General features: G+C 43.5%; 1 protein-coding gene across 3 annotated transcripts in view; it reads left to right on the top strand.

Moving 5' to 3' along the window:
- Positions 1–19,582, top strand: part of trio (trio Rho guanine nucleotide exchange factor) — a 41,967-nt gene that overhangs the window by 7,068 nt on the left and 15,317 nt on the right. For 2 of the 3 annotated variants that reach the window (XM_017078387.4, XM_036814409.3), the window contains exons 4-6: positions 749–2,848; positions 2,909–4,801; positions 4,923–5,126. In XM_017078387.4, coding sequence (XP_016933876.1) covers positions 749–2,848; positions 2,909–4,801; positions 4,923–5,126 — 4,197 coding nt within the window. Of the gene's footprint in view, positions 1–748; positions 2,849–2,908; positions 4,802–4,922; positions 5,127–10,701; positions 11,428–19,582 lie in introns of those variants that run through there. The other variant, XM_065864396.2, reaches the window with a different exon arrangement.

Genomic DNA, 19,582 nt, shown 5'->3' with positions numbered 1-19,582 from the left:
CAGTGAAAATATTTAATTTAAAAATTCTCTTTAAATAAAAAAGGTCTGTAAATGCAAATACGGATTTATTAACACAAATATTTATGGTGTTTCAGTAGGTGATAAATCTCTGAGTCGTTAAGGTTTAAACAAAAAACTTAATTTCCCTGTTGGATTCTTACGTATTTGATTACGAATAGCATTCTTCCGTAAATATAATTTGTAAACAAATAAAAAAGTTCGTACAAGATTTTTATTTTAGTTACATACACATTTATACATTTATACGGATAACAGAAGAAGTCAATAGCCTCTGCTAGCATTCACTTTACTGAATTTTATGCCAAAAAAGTCTCCATCCCAAAAGTTTCGGGTTATTATATGGAAATAGGTTGCTTTGTCTATCAGCAGGTTAGAAGAGATTTACATTTGCATTTAATACGTTTACTTTTGTCTTATGTAAATAGGTTATTTTTATTGGAACTCGTAAAAATTCAATTCGTCTGAATTATTTATACATTAATTGCGTAACAATAAACAAAGTGATCTATTTTCCATTCACTGTGATTATAAATATTTTAAAGCTTGCTTTGTTTCCATTATTGTAAAAAAATGTTGCTCTATTTAAAGCCAAACCATCAAAAAAAAATACAAATCCAACTGATAGCTTTTTATACAATAGGCTTTACCAATTAAAAGCTGCGCCTCCTTGAATTTGAATTTTGTTCACCCCTAAAATCACATTTCTAATCGACATTATTTTTTACAGGCCTCGAGCTCCGGAGGTTCGGATATGGACTCGGGCCCCTCCTCCGCCGGACAGCAATCTCAGCCGCAGCAATCTCGTTCTGCGAGCGGCAATCCGGACATGTCGGCCGCCGTGAACAAAGCCCTGCGGCAGATCGACCTCATCCACACCGGCCAGGAGAAGCTGCTGATGCTGTGGCAGCACAAGAAGGTGAAACTAGACCAGTGCTTCCAGTGGCGCCTGTTCGAGCAGGACTGCGAGAAGATGTTCGACTGGATCCTGCACAACCGCGATGTGTTCCAGATGAGCTACGTGGAGATTGGGCACAACTACTCGGTGGCCAAGTCTCTGCAGGATGAGCACCAGAAGTTCGCCGTGGCCTCCATGAATGTGTCGGTGAATATCGATAGGATTCTGGCCGTGGCAGCTCGCTTGATTGAGAGTCAGCACTATGCAGCTCAGCACATTAAAACGCTGGCCCAACGCTTGGACCGAACCTGGAAGGACTTCGCCGCGGGCTTGGATGAGAGAACTGCTGTTCTGCAGTTGAGTGTTCTGTTCCATCATAAGGCGGAACAGTATTGCAACAGCGTGGCCAGTTGGGCAGCCGCTTGTCAGGCCTCCCAGCCCCTTCCCTCGGATATCCAGAGCTTGGAGACGGCCATCCGGACACACCAATCCCTGTACGAAGCCATGTGCCAGGCCTATACGGAGGTTCACTCCACCAGCAAGAAGCTGCTGTACCAGTTGGACCACTTGGTGCAGGTCTGCAATCAACCTCCGCCGCCCGGTGTCCCGGATCATCGAAAGAACAGCAACGGTGGCAGCTTTAACAAGTACGAGAGACAGAATCCAGCAGCGGATTACAGTGAAGGCGCCAGTCATGTACTGGCTGTAATTCACCAGATCCTGGGTCATCATCGCACTCTGGAGGCCAAGTGGCACCAGGAAAGGCTCCGATTGCATCAGACCCTAGCTCTAAGACTCTTCCAAGAAGATGTGAAGCAGGTCCTGGATTGGCTGAAAAATCATGGCGAAGTTTTTCTCAGGAAAAATACGGGTATAGGCAGGAACTTCCACAAAGCCAGGGTTTATCAGACCTCGCACGATAACTTTGAGAATGTTGCACAGAACACCTATAGTAACGCCCAAAAGCTTCTGGCTGCCGCGGATGAATTGGCCAGAAGTGGCGAGGCCGATCCCAATGAGATATATTCTGTGGCTAGGGAGTTGGAACTCCAGGTGGGCAGCTTTGCGGAGAGGGTGGAGCAAAGGAGACGCCGCCTGGAGATGGCTGTCATTTTCTACACCCACGAAAAGGACGTGACCGCCTGGATAGATAAACTTCGAACGGATGTGAGCACCGATGAAACGCGTCTCTCGCAGGAGAACCTCGAGGGCATCGAACGCATATTGCAGCAATATCAGAGGGATCAGCAGGAGAGCTCCGTGAATGTTTGCCTTACAACTATCGCCCAGGGCGAAGCTCTGCTGCAGGAAATGCGATCCCTGGAGTATGCCGACAATACGGGTTCCATTGCCGCTCTGGAGGCCACCCTCGAGAAGTTGAGTAAACAGAAGCTGGAGCTGGAGGAGCTCTGGTCCGCTCGCAAGTTCCGCGCCGATCTCATCCTGCGTTTGCGGTACTTTGAGCGGGATGCCATGGAGCTGTCCTCGCAGCTGGAGATCTGGTCCGAGGAGCTCCAGCACGCTGACCTCTCCAGGGACTACCAGAAAGCCGAACAGCTCATTCGCATGCACAACGAATCGGTGACGGACATTCAGAACGCCACCTACGAGGTCCTGCAGCAGGGTCAGGACCTGCTGCAGCTCTTCGAGAACGCTGGCTTCATCTCCATGGCGGATGCCACGCACACGGCTCAGGCTAGGATTGAATATCTGCTGGACTTCTTGCGGGAACGCGAGATCGATCTGGAGGAAATGTCCGAGGCTAAGCGGGCTAAGCTCGAGCAAGCGGTGCAGCTATGTCAATTCCAGAACGATGCCAACCAGGTGATCTCGTGGATCCGCAATGGAGAAGCCATGCTGGTGGCCAGCTTCGTCACACCCAACAGTTTGCAGGAGGCCGAGCAGTTGCGCAAGGGTCATGAGCAGTTCCAGGTTGGAATTCAGTATAAAAAGCTCTTGCTTCACAATTATTAATAATTTATTTTCCTGCAGATTGCCATCGAGAAGACGCACACTTCGGCGGTGCAGGTGAAGTACCGAGCGGACGCCCTGATCAATGCCAACCACTACGACCCGCAGTCTATTAGAGAAATCAGCGACGATGTGACAAAGAAGTGGCAGCAGTTGGTGACCTACGCGGAGGAGCGTCACAAGCTGGTGACCGCCTCCATAAACTTCTACAAAACAGCCGAGCAGGTGTGTTCGGTTTTGGACAGCTTGGAGCGGGAGTACAAGCGGGAGGATGACTGGTGTGGCGGTGGCGGAGGCAGCGATAAAGCCCAAACCATTGTCCAGTTAATCTCGAAGCATCAGGAGCAGAAGGAGGCCTTCCTGAAGGCCTGTACTTTGGCGCGCCGTACGGCCGAGACTTTCCTGAAGTATGCCAACCGATCGCAGCAGTGCTATCAGTATAAAGGGAACTGTGAAGCCCATGTGAAGAGCAAACTGGACAAGCTGTTGACTCAGGAAAATCAAGTTCTCGACTACTGGACGCTGCGCAAGAAGTCTCTGGATCAGTGTCAGCAGTTTGTTCTTTTCGAGAGGAGTGCCAAACAGGCGATCGAATGGATTCACAACACCGGAGAAGCATACCTCTCCTCGAGATCCAACTTAGTGGGCATAAGCAAAGAGGAAACGGAGGGATTGCTCAAAGAGCACAATGAATTCCGAAGCACGGCGAAGGAGACACGTGAAAGGGTTAAGCTTCTGATCCAACTAGCCGATAGTTTGGTGGAAAAGGGTCACGCCCATGCCAGCGATATCAAGCAATGGGTGGCGTCGGTAGATCAGCGGTACAAGGACTTCAGCAACCGCATGGACAGCTACTGCGAGCAGTTGGAGAAATCTCTGGGCATGTCCCAGCAGCAGTTACTTTTGGGATCCGATGGAAACAGCTCGATTAGTTCCTCCTCCGGGGTGAGCGGTGGGGATCGTCATTCGGATCCCACGCTGGAAGCCAAGCTAAACAGCAGCAACAAGGAGAACAAGGAGATTAACGAGGAGAAGCGCAAGTCGGCGAGAAGGAAAGAGTTCATTATGGCGGAACTTATGCAAACAGAGAGGGCCTACGTGAACGATCTGGCCACTTGCATCAAGTGTTTCCTGGAGGAATTCAGAGCTGGGAGAAATGTACCCCCCGCACTCATTGGACAAGAAGATGTGATATTCGGCAATATCAGGGAAATACACCACTTCCATCAGAAGATTTTCCTGCGAGAGCTGGAGAAATACGAAACCATGCCGGAGGATGTGGGCCATTGCTTTGTGACCTGGGCCTCCAAGTTTGACATGTACGTGCACTACTGCAAGAACAAGCCCACATCGAATAATCTGCTAGTCCAGCACGGCGGCAGCTTCTTTGAGGAGCTGCAGCGGCGCCTGGAGGTGGACCATCCCCTGCCCGCCTATCTCATTAAACCCGTGCAGAGGATCACCAAATACCAGCTGTTACTTAAGGATCTTCTGTCCTGCTGCGAGGAAAGCCACGGCGAAATCAAAGAGGGTCTCGAGGTGATGCTTAATGTCCCCAAGAAAGCCAATGATGCCATGCATCTTTCGCTGCTGGAAAACTGTGATGTATCCATAGACAAACTGGGTGAAGTTGTGCTGCAGGACGCCTTCCAAGCCTGGGACACCAAGCAAATCATCCGAAAGGGCAGGGAGCGACGTGTTTTCTTGTTCGAATTGTATCTCCTGTTTGCCAAGGAGGTCAAGGAGTCTAGCGTAGTCAAGTATCAGTTTAAGAGCAAGCTCATGACCACCGACATGGGCATCACGGAGCACATCGAAGGGGATGAGACCAAGTTCGCCGTGTGGACGGGTCGTTCCCCAATGCTCTCGGATTGCAGGATCGTTTTGAAGGCAACGAGCTTGGAAACCAAGCAGGTTAGTGCTTTGATATATATTTTTAAGAGTCTTGGATATATTATTTATATTTCTTACCGTCTTAAAAATAAGTTTCTGGTTTTTTTGATATTTCTAGTAATTTGTATATCTTATCTTTTAGATTTGGGTGAAGAAACTGCGTGAAGTGATGCAGGAGACGTGCTTCTCGGGCACCTCATTAACTCTGCCCAAGTCGCCAGCCAAACACTCGGGCTCCTCGCAAAGATCTTCACGGGATTTGGATGAACAGCTCACGGAGAACGATCATGATCGCTGCTCTCTGGCTAGTTTCGGATCGGGTAATACCACAGATAGTGATAATAAGGTAAGTTTTTTTTTATAACATTTCTAATATGCTTCGTATATACAGAACATTTTACGGTCTTATTTAAACTAATTGGCAAATTTATATAATTTTTGCTCTATAAGTTGAGAACACCAATTATTTGAAGTGCTCCCATTATTCTGGTTGTTCATTCTTCTCAGTGACTTTTCCCCCTATTTTCCAAGTAGCTTAAAGCTCCGAAAACAGCTTTTCCTTTGGTCCTACCTCACAGGGAAACAGCGTGCACCCCATCATCCCCATCCAATGTTTCCAACTCTCCCCAGAATCGGGGATTCTGTTGCCATTGGCCAGCTGAACTAGTTTTCCCACTCGCCAGGACTCGGATCCGTTCGGTTCGGAGTCCTGCAACATGTTTAAAATTCATAGCAGGGCTTAATGAGATTTTCCTCGCTGGTGCGTGGAACTCTTCGAGTTCCAAGTTCCCAGTTCCCAGCGGCAGTCTGTATCTTGTAGGTCGAGTGTGTGCCGGATTATATATGACTGCTTTTAGCGCTGTTTCGTTACATTTGCTTAATGTAAATTTTATGTGACACTTCTTTATAGTTAGGTCTGTCGTCTGGCCGCGTCTTCCAACTGTCAACAGGCGCACTTTCTTCATTTCCAACCAGATTTCGCCACTAAAGCTAAGGAGCGCGGATTTCGAGCGGTTTTACGACCGACATTACCGTTTGTCTTATGTGCAGGAGGTTGTCGAGGTTAAGGGTTTCACTTTGTGCTAGTTTTATGTACGCCTTCAGGATCTTTCCAGCACCCAACATCTATTTCCAGTGTTTATTTCTTCCTAATTGTATTTTATGGTTGCCATATGAGAGATGGTCTAAATAATAAATACTAATAACGAGATAAAGCATTTTATTACAAAGTTTTAGACTTGACCCTAATAATATAATAACAAACTGTTGGAACAAAGCATTCGTTTGAACATTATTTCGTATATTTATAGTATTTTTCTCAAATCCCCCTTATTTTACCTTTCTTAATAAAAAGCTTGACTCAGACTATATAAATAAAAGGGTTTATAAATGACGTTCTTTGTTGTGATATGACAGTATTTTTATTTTGATATTAAATTTTTAAATAATATTTTGAAAATTTTAGGAAATATTCTTCCACATTTTTATTATAATGTTGATTATAGGGAAATCGAAATTCCCGCCCATTTGAAAACGCAAAGACCCCAACAATAACAAACTGCGAGAGTGAAAGCTCTCGGGGCAGAAGCGCTCTCTGAGTTTCCGTGGAAAGCTTTTCGGTTTTCTTTTCGCCAATTTGAACCCCCTTGAGGGTAGTGGGTTAAGGCAATTGCCATTGCGAATGTTTTCGGTGCGTTCGTAGCTGCGTGAGCTCGTGGACTCACATGCGGATTCGTTGGACTCGTGGATTCGTGTGGGGCAGCTGCTCCAGTTGCTCCGCAGAGTTTCAGCCAAGAGGTTCGTTCGCTCACCGCCGGGTCGCTCGGGTTTTCCTCAGTTTTCCTCTCGGATTTTCCACCGCCTGCTGCCTGCAGATGCGCGCCGCCCGGCCAAAAACGCCAATCGCAGCAGCAGAAGCAGCAGTAGCTTCAACCTCCTCTTCTCTGAAACTCTGAAACTGCACTTACATTCTTCTTTTCTTTGAGTGAACCGACTGCAGAGGAGCCATAGCGCAACATCCATAAGTTCTATGAAGAAAACCAGCCACCTTTCCGCGTCAAGTGATTGAAAATCGGCCATAATCACAGTGATAAGAACAACCGTGATAGCACCGCACTGTAAAGATAAAGATTCTCAACCACAAGCTCCCCTTCAAAAATAAAAGAAAGTCAGCTGCCCGCGCATTAGCAAACAATAATACCCGCAAATGCCCCAAAAAATTAAACAATGCTTAAAATAGGAGATTACATAAATGACAGCCCCTTGTTTGGGCCTAAACTGTCCCCAAAAAAATTGTTGTAAACAAAGACCTGGCTTATATAAATAACTAGAAACAAAAAGTGAAACAACAATCCGAGTAATGCAAATAAATATGATAAAAAGCTGTTTCTGCTGCCGAAAACTACACGAGCGAGGGGTGAAACCCTTTTTAGCATTTTTGCGAGGGCAAAATACAAAAAATGAGCTGAGGATGAAAATGTCTGCAGCAGCCGCAGGCGAAAATCCCACCAGCCCACCCCCATTTCCGCTGCCACTGCCTTTGACCTTTTTCACGCCTTTAGTCACTTGAGTAGCAGTTTCATTCCCCCCATTTTTAGACGTTTCGTTGCCCCCAAAAAAGCCCCTCGAGTACTGCTGTCAACTGCAAGATCGCACCGTATCATGAGCAGAATATCTTGAATTGTTTAAAAATCGGTAGCGCTCTGGAACCCATTTAAAGTGGTAAAAATTGGTATCAATTGCAACCTTTATAATAATAATATACTTATTTCATGGAGGTTAAACTGCATAGTTTTTATTATCTTTCTTGTCCTAACTAACCATCAGCATAAATTCTCAGTAGAAGTTGTTGACCTTCATAGACATTTTTTTGAATGTGACATAGCTTTTAACACCCTAAATAATATATTTAAAGTGGGACCTTCTTTGTTTGTCTCCCCTTCTATATGTCACGCGCTTTGTGTGTAAAAATTTCATTTTTAAGAGATTCCATCTAGATTGGTTTCTTGTTCCTCTCCAATTCCCTAACCACATTTTTAAAAAAGGGTATTTGACGGTTAGCGCCATTTCATGCTTTGTTCTTGGATTGCTCGACTCACCCGAGTTGGGGCCATTAATTTCACGCTTATCTATTGCATTTTAATATTTATTTCAACGCGATAGGGTTGCGGCACCGCTGTTTGGCTAATGCGGTTTCCCCCGTGTGTTGTGGGTTTTACTTTGTATTTTGTACTTTTTCAGTTGCGACTGATGTAGACACGACATGTTTTGGTCATTATAATTATCGAGTCGATGCATTGCAATTTAATTTGAGTGCCAGTTGGGTGGACTGCAAGCAACGGGGCGAGTGCAATGTCCAACCCCGGGCCCTTTCCGATGTGTATCCATCAGTTGTCACCGGCGGTGTTCCTTGTTTTCCTAGTTTTTCGCCCCCTCTATCCGTTTGACCATTTCCATAATGGACCCAACCCAACCAAGCCGAACCCAACCCTTTGCCAAGGGCCAGTTTGGCCTAATCTAATCCAATTTGCAGCCGGAACCAATTAAAACAGCATACGAACTGCACAAACATTAGCAACTGTGGTCGATCAAAACCGCTTAGTTGGCCCAACAAAACCGAACAAAGGAAAAACATTTTCAATTCAGTTGGATGCTTTTCAATATAGAGTTTTCCCCACTTTTTTTTGCCATAAGAAACAAACTTTTTTGTTAGTTAGCAGCCAGTATTAAATCTGATTTAGGTTTTTAAGCCTTTAGGAAAGTATCGTTTTTAAAGGGAGTGGAACTAACTTATTATTTTAAATCTTAATTATGCACAGAAATATGGTTCAAACTTCAGTTTTTTACTTGTTCAAAACGGGGTATTAATTTTTTCATAGGATCGAGGGAGTAAACAGAACTTACCAAGACGAGATTAAATTAAGTTAGTTTGAAATTCAAGCGTTGCTCTAACAACACCAAATCACTCACGCTTCCCCCAATTTCCCCTCTGTGTGCATTCATTTGCAAAAATTGAATTAGGTTGGCTTTTTGAGTGAATGAAATGAAAGTATTGGGTCAAAATGGGGGAGGCAGGGGAAGAAAATGGGAAATATTTCTGGCATTTTGTCAACGCCACAAAATGTCAACGAGTCCTTACAGTGGGTGTGAATACACACACCCTCCTCCGCCAAAGAAAACTTTTAATGTTTTTAAAGAGCGAAAACCGAACCAGCAGCATCTGGCCAAAAGTGATGGGAATGCCACTTAGCCAGCAGCTGTTTGTGAAAAAACCCTCGAATTTCCTCGAACGTATGCAAATTTTCACGGGCAGCTCATGCCGAACATTCGTAAATACCCTTACCTTTGCGGTTTAATGTTCCATACCAAAGCCAATAAAAATATCTGAATAAGTTGAGCAAATCAAAGTATTTTGTTATTGAGGAGAAAGAGAAATTCTTATTGGGGACTCAACTGGAAAGTCTTATATATATAGGATTTGGGTGCCGGAAATATTTTAGAAAACATTAAACAGAAATGTAAGGTCTTGAAACTATGGATAGAAAACCAATAGGTTTCTATTAAACATATTTTTTTAACCCTCTAACCAGAAAATAAAGTTCTTATTAATCTGATTGAGTGAATGAGCCTGGAGAAAAATTATTTATGGGGACTCAACTGAAAAGTCTTTAATGTAAAGGATTTTGGTAGCAAAAATATTTTTGATAACTTTAAACAGAAATGTGTGGTCAAATAGCTTACTATTAAGTATTTACTTTATTATAAATCAGGAAGTATAGATTTTTTTAATGTTACAAATCCGTAGTTTCCAATTAGAAAGGGTCTCCGCTTCACTGGCTGTTTTTTTCTCCCTTCTCTCGCCAGCGATTTTCGCAAATTGTTTTCCCCTGAACTATTGTAGAGGTAGGACTGCGATGGCAAAATTGCGAGAAAGGCAAACAGAATCGGGGAAAACGCAGTCATAATTGCTCGGCCGCGATTCCGAGATCGGCGGACCGGGTGGAGTGGCAGTCGCTATGGCGCACCTGCCACATCTTCCGAATCTGGGGAATTCTGTTTCGGTTTTCGGAAACACGCGCTAAACGCCTGGCAACGTCCGTCGAGCAACAAACAGAAATGTGTAAAAATAACAAACCCATGTGCATAGATATAGGCTTAGATATATACGGACATATAGTTCGGGGTAAACAAACGTGCGCTAAGAAAATTCAAGATAAATTATTCGTCGTTTTGGCGAGGGCAGCTCTTTATCTATGCAAATAAAATAAATAAAATATATATGTGTGTACAACTAAACAGCGAAATCAAAACAGAAGCGGGAGAAGTGGTACAAAATTGAGAAAAGTGGCGGTGGAACGATGCTCCATGACAAGACAAGGGCAACGTCTTTAATTTACTCGATCACTCGATCAGTTTAGTTCAAAAACAACAATCAAAACAATAAATTAGGCAATTTATAATCCTTAATTTCAAAAAAATTTATAAGTCAAAGAGAAACCATCCGTAAAAGAAACGAAATACAGCACTGAAATAAAGTTATCAAATCATCAACAAATAATTCAACTTTGATAAATATCAATTATATTTTTTGTTTGCTTACCTAAGAACGGTTTAATCTCTTTAAATAACACTCAATCAAGTTAAAGTCATAATTAAATGCAGCACAGCCTGCGCAAACATGGCCATTAATTAAAATGCAAAGTGCAGGCTGTGAGCTTAAAATTGATCATACGCCGTGTTGCACTAATTGAAAGTCAAAGACAGCGAAAACCGAGACCACAGCAAAACTGTCACCGCCACAAGTGAAATCCATATAGATACACAGCTCTTGTGAGTGTGTGCGAACATCCTGCAGGATGTAAAATCCAACCAGGCAACCTCGCACACACACACTCGTTCTTTCGCTGGAAAATAAAAATAAAACATTTCGTCTAGGAGTCGGAGAACTTTATCGATTTGCGGCTGGCTCCTAACAAAGCCCCGAATTTGTTTTAAAAATAACAGAGCCCACCGCCCCGCTTTTTTGTTAGGACTGTGATTTATCCGAAAAATGAGAGTGATTGTGTAGAAAACGCCTGAAACAAGGAAGGAGGAGATTACAAAGCAGCCAAGGAATCATGAAGAGTGTTAAGAAGTTTCTCAATGAGCGGATGAACAGTGTGGACTCCGCCGATGGCGTTGGCGGCGGCGGGAAGAAGAGCTCGCTGGAGCGGCTCAAGTGCGGCGAGGATAAGGATACTCCGACCAAGGGCTACGTCTCCCTGCCCAACACTCCGCTGCCCATGAGTGCCCCCATCGCCATGGGCGATCCCTCGCCATCGCCGTCCATAGCGGACTCTGCTCAAAACACTCCACTCTGCACGCTGCAGGAGGACGACTCTACTTCCCCACCGCCGGCGGGATCCGGAAAGAACGGCCACACTCAGCCGGAGCAGTCGCCGTTCACCTTTCCCGCTGTGGCCAGCACATCCTCCAGCGATCCTGCCCCCAATCCAGCCCCTGTTCAGCGCAAAAGTCGCCGCAAGATCTCGCTGCCCTGGTTTCGGCAGTCCAGTGTCACGGGCCATGGAGTCTTGGCCCGACAACACACCATCGATACGCCCAGCTCATTCCGATTCTTTCGACAGCCCAGCAGCAGTGGTCTTAAGGTAAAAATAAAAGAACTGAGCAACCAAAGGTTGTCATACATAATGCGGGTATAATATAAGTATATTAGGTTCGATCAACGAGGCTACAATTGGTTTAAAAAATTGTAGTGTGACCTTGCGAACTGCAGGACAAATCCCACACCAAGTGTAACCATGCATATGATAATTAAGGCAAAAGAAGAGTTTTTTTAAATTCTCCAAACTTTTATTCAAAGCACTCCCTCTGCTCAGTTTGGGTTTCATTCATTTCAAGACATTTCTCCTGGTGGTTTTAAGAAATCATTTCTGACAAGCATGGTAATTTTTCTCAATGCTTCTCCTCTGATAAGGGTTAGACTGATGCCACGCTCGGATTGACGGGTCATCAAATATTAATGCTAAACATGGCAGCGATTGCCTTGACCTTATCGGAAACTTACTTGCCCAGCTTATCTTTTATTTAGCTGTGGCAAAAGTTTACCACCCCGCCTCCTTCGCGACCCAAAGTGCAAAGGTCACCAGCTTGCGGCATGGATTTCCTTGTGGTCGAGATATCCTTGGCTCAACGGCCCCAACCTCCCACTAAAAATCATGGGACAGTTTACCCAGCGAAAGCGGTTCGAAAAGTGCGCCGTGACTTTACCTCCGATTTATGTTGCTCAAAGTTATTCCTTCTGAAAATGAAATCACCAAGGAACATGTTTTGCTTGAATAGAAATAAAGATGACTGAACTAAAAATAATTTAAAAAAAAAGTAAAGTTGTTTGATACATTTAAAGCGGATTTCCAGGGAAGATAACTTCAATACGACTCAAGGATAGTTATGCTAATATAAGCAATATCCCTGAATCTTGTTTAGGATTGCCACTCTCTCATTTCTATTTACAGTTTCTGTCTTCGGCTAGGGGTCCTTGACTTTTTGTGTGTTGTGCTATTTATTTTGATAAGTTGTGGAAGTGCCATCGTCGCCAGTTGGGTTGTTGACCCAAGCAGACAGCAGCGACGCCGTTTAATAAGCCCATTAATCATACGCAGTGTGGCGCGCTAATTTATTTGCTCGCTACTCACCATTGTCACTGCTTCAATTACCGCCCCCGCTTCCCTCTGGCCATTTCCCAACTAGTTCTTTCCTTTTTGCCAACATCACATAATGTATTTATCACTTCATCAGGCCACGTAAGCCTTATCATCATCGTTGTCTCCCCTATTTCGTTCCCAGCTTCTCCCTTAAGCTTCCTGTGCTGCATTGTGTCGTGTGCTGACCTTGCCCCTGCCCCCATTTTCTTTGCTCCCCTGACTTCTTTTGTCAGTTTTGGGGTTTGAGTGATGTCTCCGAGAAGCAGACAGCTTCCTGGTCTCCTCATAATCGCATTGCCCTTTCTACTCAATTTACTTGATGCTGATGCTGTCGGCCTTTCATAAATTTCTGCTTCATTTAAGTTTTCCTGTCGTCGTCAGAGTTCATTTAAGAGCAGTAAGGAATATATATTACACGGAAAAATATTTTATACGTAAATTCGGAATATGTGTTTAAAAGCTATCAGCTATTTTCAAGAGGTAGTGTGACCTTGCACATTAAATACAAGTCAAATTTAGTTAAAAGTTTGGTTCCCACGACCAGTATTATTTATCTTTTCTAGTTTTGAAGTCCAATTTTTCGTGAAGTGCACTTGCAGTAAGCTGCAAGATCTTAATTTGGTGTCACGAAAATATTTATGCGCTCGTTGAATATTTCCCAGGCAAATTTGTTCGTTGTGCGGGGCGTAAACTTTGGAGCGCCATCTCCGTGCGAGCAGCCATTGAAAGTTGCCCAGTTGCGAGGCGCATTCCACGGGGCGTATACTTTATGCATTTTGTTATGGCATACTTTCGAGCGCACACGCAAAATAAATCGCAGGCAGCGAAGTGAAGAAGCAGTTTTCCAGTTTCCCCCCAATTTTCTCTGCTGGCGCGTTGAAAAGGAAATTTGCTGCCACACGAAAATGTGTCTCATGATTCTGCTGCTGCTGTCAGCTGCAGTTGGCTTACATCGTCGAGCACTCCTTCAGCTGGGTTTCTTTTATTTTCCTAGTATTTTTCCTATTTCCAAGAGCCCCAAGAAATGCTGGCACTCTAACAATGGAAAATACATTTTATAGTCGGATGAGAAAACGTTGAGCAGACCAAAACCGTTGAAAAGTCTTGCAGTTGAGGGTATGTACAAAACATGCAGGCAAACAAAGTGCAGAAAATGTAGAACAATTTTAATAAATCTCATCATTCTGCAAACTTAAGGACAAAGTTACCTGCGGACAGCAACTGCTTTCGCTCCTCAAGAACATGGCAAACAGACAAAGCCAGGAAGCTCTGTTCTGCGAGCCCTTGACGTTGTTTCCTCAATGGCAGCACACTGATATGCAAATTGCGATGGAAATCCAGCTAAAAAAGGTAGAAATGGTAGAGAAAAATAGCAGACAAGGCATTGAGAAGCTGCAAGAGGGCAGAAGGCCAAACAAATTTGTAACTAAATTGTCATCAGAAGTATGCTATGACAGCAGAACTCGAGATGTTGGCTGCAGGACCACAAGATACTTGATTCTTGACATTGGGAGCTCAGAGCAAATACAACAGGAAAGCGTTTAAAGAGGATACTTTTCCAAGTGCGTAGATTTAATCCACATAGGCATTTATTGAAAATCCTGCTGATAAACCAATTACACTAAAACGGTTTAAATAAAAATCAAATCTTTCCCATATTCAGGGAATTCAAAGTGCCAATAAATCAATGTTCACAAAAATATGCATAAATCCTCGCCATTCATATTCGAATGTAAAATAACAAACAAAACTCCCAAATTCAGAGAATTGAAAAGGCGAATGTATCTATTTTGTGCACGAATGGGCATAAATTAAAACAAAAATCAAAACTCGTGTCATAGCCATAAAATGATGAATATTAAATACAAAGATTTAAAAGCTCAATCGAATATCAATTTAAAAGGGAACGGATTTAAAAACTAAAATCCTTAAAAATGGTGTTGTTTGAAAAGCGACCGAATGAAATCCAATCAGTTTCTTAAATCAGACTATTTTAAGGGGAGAACGAAAGATTTAATCGATTTTAATACTCTCTGTTTTATTTGAGCTCCCGATGTGGTAGGTCGTAATCCCAATAAGGCTTACTGCACATGCCACTAGAATGGCCATCAGAATCCGATGCTTTAGGCTTGTTTTTCCCCACTTTTCTTTTAGTACAACGCCTCGCATTTTCGGCCATAAAATCAATGGCAAATGCTGTGACACGCCCACCGATAGACATCGTATTTTTTAAAAACCGAAAGCCTCCTCTCGCACAATTGCTCCCCATGGAGGCGGGAAAGTGGGAAAAGTCGGGGGAGTTTGTCCATGTCCCATCTGTCATCTGCAGTTCCCGCTGGCAATCCAATCCAACGGACATGAGCGAGTCTCTGCCGGCCACAAATTGCCGATGTCCTGGCTCTTGTTGTCCCCCAAAAGTTGGTGCCCCGTTCCCCCGACTGATTGCTCTCTGGGCTTTCGAGAAGGGATCCGTTGGGGGGTCTTGACATGGGGCCAACTCTTTTAAAATCCCAAACAGCATTTGGGCTGGTCAAGGCTGAAGGCCTCGAAGTCCGAGGCTTCCGGCAGTCGGTTGTTGGTTTTTGGTTTTGTTTGCCTGCTGTTCGCACCAAATTTCTGGTCCTTGTGGCATGGGAATCGAGGACAACGGGTTGATTTGTCCAGAAGGCTCCTGCCGGAGTTCATTAATGACTGTATTCATCAGTCATAAAGTGTCCTTTGACTTTTTGGTTTCACACATACAGACAGAAATACACTAAGCAACTTCCTAAAATCATCTCCAAAGGCTAGAAAACAAAAACAATAAATAAACTAATCTCTCACACAAAACACATTTAAAATCTGTTAGCTTTGAATAATGTGCGTGTGATAATTTTAATTGTCATTATCAAACTAATATACCACTGATTGACGATTACGTTCGCATTTATCAAATTAATGTATATATCGAATAATGTCTTTCAATAGATAATTGAATAGGTGCAAAACAGGTACGCCTCATAACGAACGACTTAAGTGGTTGCCCTGAAACTTTGTAAATCAATTAAAATCTTAGGCAGCTATCAACTAAGTTTCTGCGCATTTGATGTAAGGAGAGTTTAACTTTTCCCTGCGCTGGGTTCCCTTATCGATCATGTCGTAGTTGCACGTAATTGATTTAGAATATTATTCGATTTGCGCTGTAAATGACTTTCATTCAGCACTTACACCCACTTGGAGGCCACACCTCCAGCGCCATCTCCACCCAAAACCCATGAGGCACATTAGCAGGCGGGCCAGACAATGGGCCTATCGATGGGTGGATGTGGATGTGGATTGGAGAGAAATGTGGTTGCTTTTGGTGTTAACATGTTGTCGTACAATTACTAGACCGCAGAGCGATAGCTACAGGGAGAGAAAAATGTATTTGCTGTGATAGTACTTAAAATAATATGTATGTCTCAAAATTTAAAAATAAATTAAATAGAAAAAAGAATGTAGTTTTTAAGAACAAATCAGTACTTTCAGGCACTTTTAGAAAGGATTTCAAAGCCTCCACTTCTTCCGAGGCGCCTTTTAGACCATCCTTTTTTACTGTACACTGCTCCTCATCCTCCTCCATGGAAGCCACCTCCTTTCCCCTGCTCCTGTTTTGTTTGCCATCTTGTCGACTGGGTGTTTGCCACAACGTAATTGATGTCGGGACCCGGGAACGACCTCTGACCCCTGCTGCACCTGCTGGCGAACCCACTGTGCAAGTTAATTGAATAATAGACGTTTATGTTTTATGTACCCCAGAAAACACAGCCAGTTTGCGGCTATCTATAAGTACACACATTTATTTTCACACAAATGTGTATAGCATATATGTATATATATCCGAGGGTCCCTGCCTTTCCATATTTTTGTATGTGCGCTGGCATATCTGTGTGATTTATGGCGCCCATGAGGGCATTTAGGCGAACAAATTCCAGCAAAGCAACAACTGGCATACAAAATCTGTCTAAAATTTCGTTCTTCCACTCAATATCTCACTTCAAATCGAATGGATCGAAGGGGGAAGTGTTCTTCTCCCGCTACCAGCGGCATCTTACTGTTTTTTTTCAGTTTAAAGCTTTATTTGATAAATGCCTTAAAAATTGATTCCACTTGGAAAAAAACTGTATTTGTTTTTGATGCTACTTTATTCTTCAGGCAAGGCGTTGACAGTTGAGGGGTTGCCTTGGCCAGAAAAACCAAGCTCAGACTCAGTAACGCATACGATATAGATGTCCTCGACTTGAACATTATAAATGTGTTCAACCGTTCCGGACAAGAGTTTTAAACGAACTGAATTTCTGGATAGGTTTGGCTTAAGCAAATGAAGCTGATACACATCCACAATACAATCTTTCGAGGTTTGGGTGGCTCATTGGTTCTAATCGTTTGCTTTTATTTTAGGTCCATTATATTAACATTATGACATTTTTAAGCATCCGTTTTAGAAGTGTAAAAAAAAGAAGCCGAACTTGATAATCTAATCGGCTTTGTGTGACCATATTTTCTCAGTGCAGATAACAGCTTGCTGGCCCATTATTCCAATCAGTTAAATGATGTTTGTAATTTCACTTGACAACCCTGACGTTTGCTTTTATGAGCCTTTCCTTCGAGCCCCCGCCGCTACCTAAACATATTTTTTAATGACTTAACAATTGATGGCTTTTTGGGTCGTCGTCGCAGCAATTGCGTTTTTACGATGCCTCTCGAAAGGCGGGGAAGACATGAGCTTGCGTTCCTGACATGTCGGAAAACCTACCCAACGCCCTTAATCCAGGGAAAAACGAGCGAGGAAGCCCATCAATAATAACGTTACATTTTGCCAAATCGCTTTACAATTTGCCCAACAGAGAGAAGAAAGGAACAGAAAGGCGCACATTTTCCGGCTGAGCCTTTCCGTTTTTGCGGGTCTGTTTTCCGACTCTGAGCTATTATTGTTATCAGCATGTAATCAGCAGCGAGAGCAGGAAAATTCCCTGGGAAAGTTTGCCCTCGAAATGCGAGTGTCGACTGCAAAATGTCCTGCCTGTCAGCGAAATTCGTCCTTGGACTTTCTCCCAGGACTTGAATCTGCAAAGTTTCCCTCAATTCGGGCTGCATTCGAGGCTTGGTTTTCCCATTTTGTTTGCTTTCCCCTTTTCAACTATGCAAATCCGCCTTGAAAGTCTTCTATTGCCTATGGAAAATAGATGAGGTTTGCCAGTTTGCGACTGCCAATTTATGGTCCACGATTGCTTTAACATTTGAGTTCTCAAGTTCTTTTTTTCCTGTTGAGGGAATTCTAAATTTAGTTGGTGGCCTTGCCATCCGCTATTAAGTATGCAAATGCGCAAATGAAACTGTAAGCCTTGTTAATTATTTTTATGCAAAAACGTAGGCGGCGGCAAAGACGAAACCCAACAAGGCAGCGCTGATTGCATTTTGCAGCTGGAAAAACTCGTGCGATTTTCCTCTCCGTTTGCTCGATTTTCCCTTTGCCTCCTTCTGGCTGAACCAACCATCCCTTCATTATTTTAATGAAAGACTCGGTCAAAAGGCGAAACAAAAGCGAGCATGAACTTAATTTGTAGCTACAATAAAATGGGAAACTCGGTAGGAGAAAGCCGAGTTCACTTTCGGTGAAAGTTGAGAGGGAATAGAGCTGCGCTTAGTCGGTTTAAAATGGTAGCATTAAAGAGCTTCTCTAGTTCAGTTGGTCTTCCTGATTCCTGGCAGCTGCTTTCACTTTTCCCTATCCTCAGGACCGGGGAAAATAAGGGGGAAAATTCTGCCTGATGGCAGCTTATTAGTGGGATTGTGGGTGTGAGTGAATGTGCGTGACTGCTGCAATTTGCAGTCCACAATGTTGATGATGATGATGATGATGACGGCAGTGATGAGTCTCACATTGCGTATACGCCACCGCTTGCAGCACAGCTTTTGACTGCAGCATAAAAAGCACATGACACACTTAAAGTCAGCTCGAAAGCATTTTCCTCTGATTTGATTTGTTTTTCTTTATTTTCGGCCGCCAATTAATTTTCATTGAGGCTGAGTGGCAATTTAAGAGCCTCGGAAAAATAAAAATAAAAAAATAATTTGGCCCCAGCCACGCCCCTCGAGGAGCTACGCCCCTTGTCTTGCGAGAACTGTTGTCCAAAAACTTTTTCAAACTTTGCCTCGAAAACTTTTCAACTAATTGCATTACAAGCGGAAACGTGCATACATACGAATACACACTAATACAAACGCCTCCTTACCGCACAAATACATACGCTCCGCCCGCACTAATACTCGCACACAGGAGCGCGGCACGTTTCCGTGTCAGTGCTGCTTAATTAACACAGCGCCTGGCTGGGGTTCCTAAAAGGAAACTGAGTCACTGTGTGTGTGTGCCAGTGCACAGTAAACATAGTTTTACCAGTTTCCTTGTACTAAAGTAGCTTCATCTGGTTTCAATCTAGTTGTATCTAACCCAACGAGGCAATGAAAGGAGTCACTTTAAGTAGGTAATGTTTTTTCTCTATTCTAAAGGCATCATACACTTTTAAGATACCAGAATTGTGACGAACCTAGCTCATGTATTGAAAAATCCATTCTTAGTGTACACATCTTTGAATTATTCACTAATTTCGGTTTTTGATTCAAGGCTTATAAGTTAAACCTTTTTTCTGTCCTCCAAAAAATGTTATTTTTATAGTTTACTATTAAACATTTATTTAATTTATTACATTTCATTTGATTCAATAAAATGTATATGGTGCGGACTAATGATTTCTAAGATGAATGATGATATTTGTAACAATTAATTCTTCCAGTGTATAAAATGAACAGCTCTTTCCTCACACATACACACACATACACACACACAGAGGCTAAAGGCAGCGAGGCGAGCATAATAAACTAAGCTCTCTGCCGCTGCTCTTGCTCCTGTCCGCTGATGAAGTTGATTTAATTGCGCTTATGAGCGCCAGCCCCCTCCCCCTGCCCTCCCCCTATTTGCCATTTCCCATTTTCCACTCCCACCGCCCCCTCGTCACCCGCCACTTGCCTCGGCGACATCATTTCGCCATTTGGCCCATGCCCCAGACCCAGGCCCACCTGT

Source organism: Drosophila suzukii, chromosome 3, assembly GCF_043229965.1.
Source record: "Drosophila suzukii chromosome 3, CBGP_Dsuzu_IsoJpt1.0, whole genome shotgun sequence".
NCBI lineage: Eukaryota > Metazoa > Arthropoda > Insecta > Diptera > Drosophilidae > Drosophila > Drosophila suzukii.
This window is presented reverse-complemented; position numbering and strand designations above follow the sequence as displayed.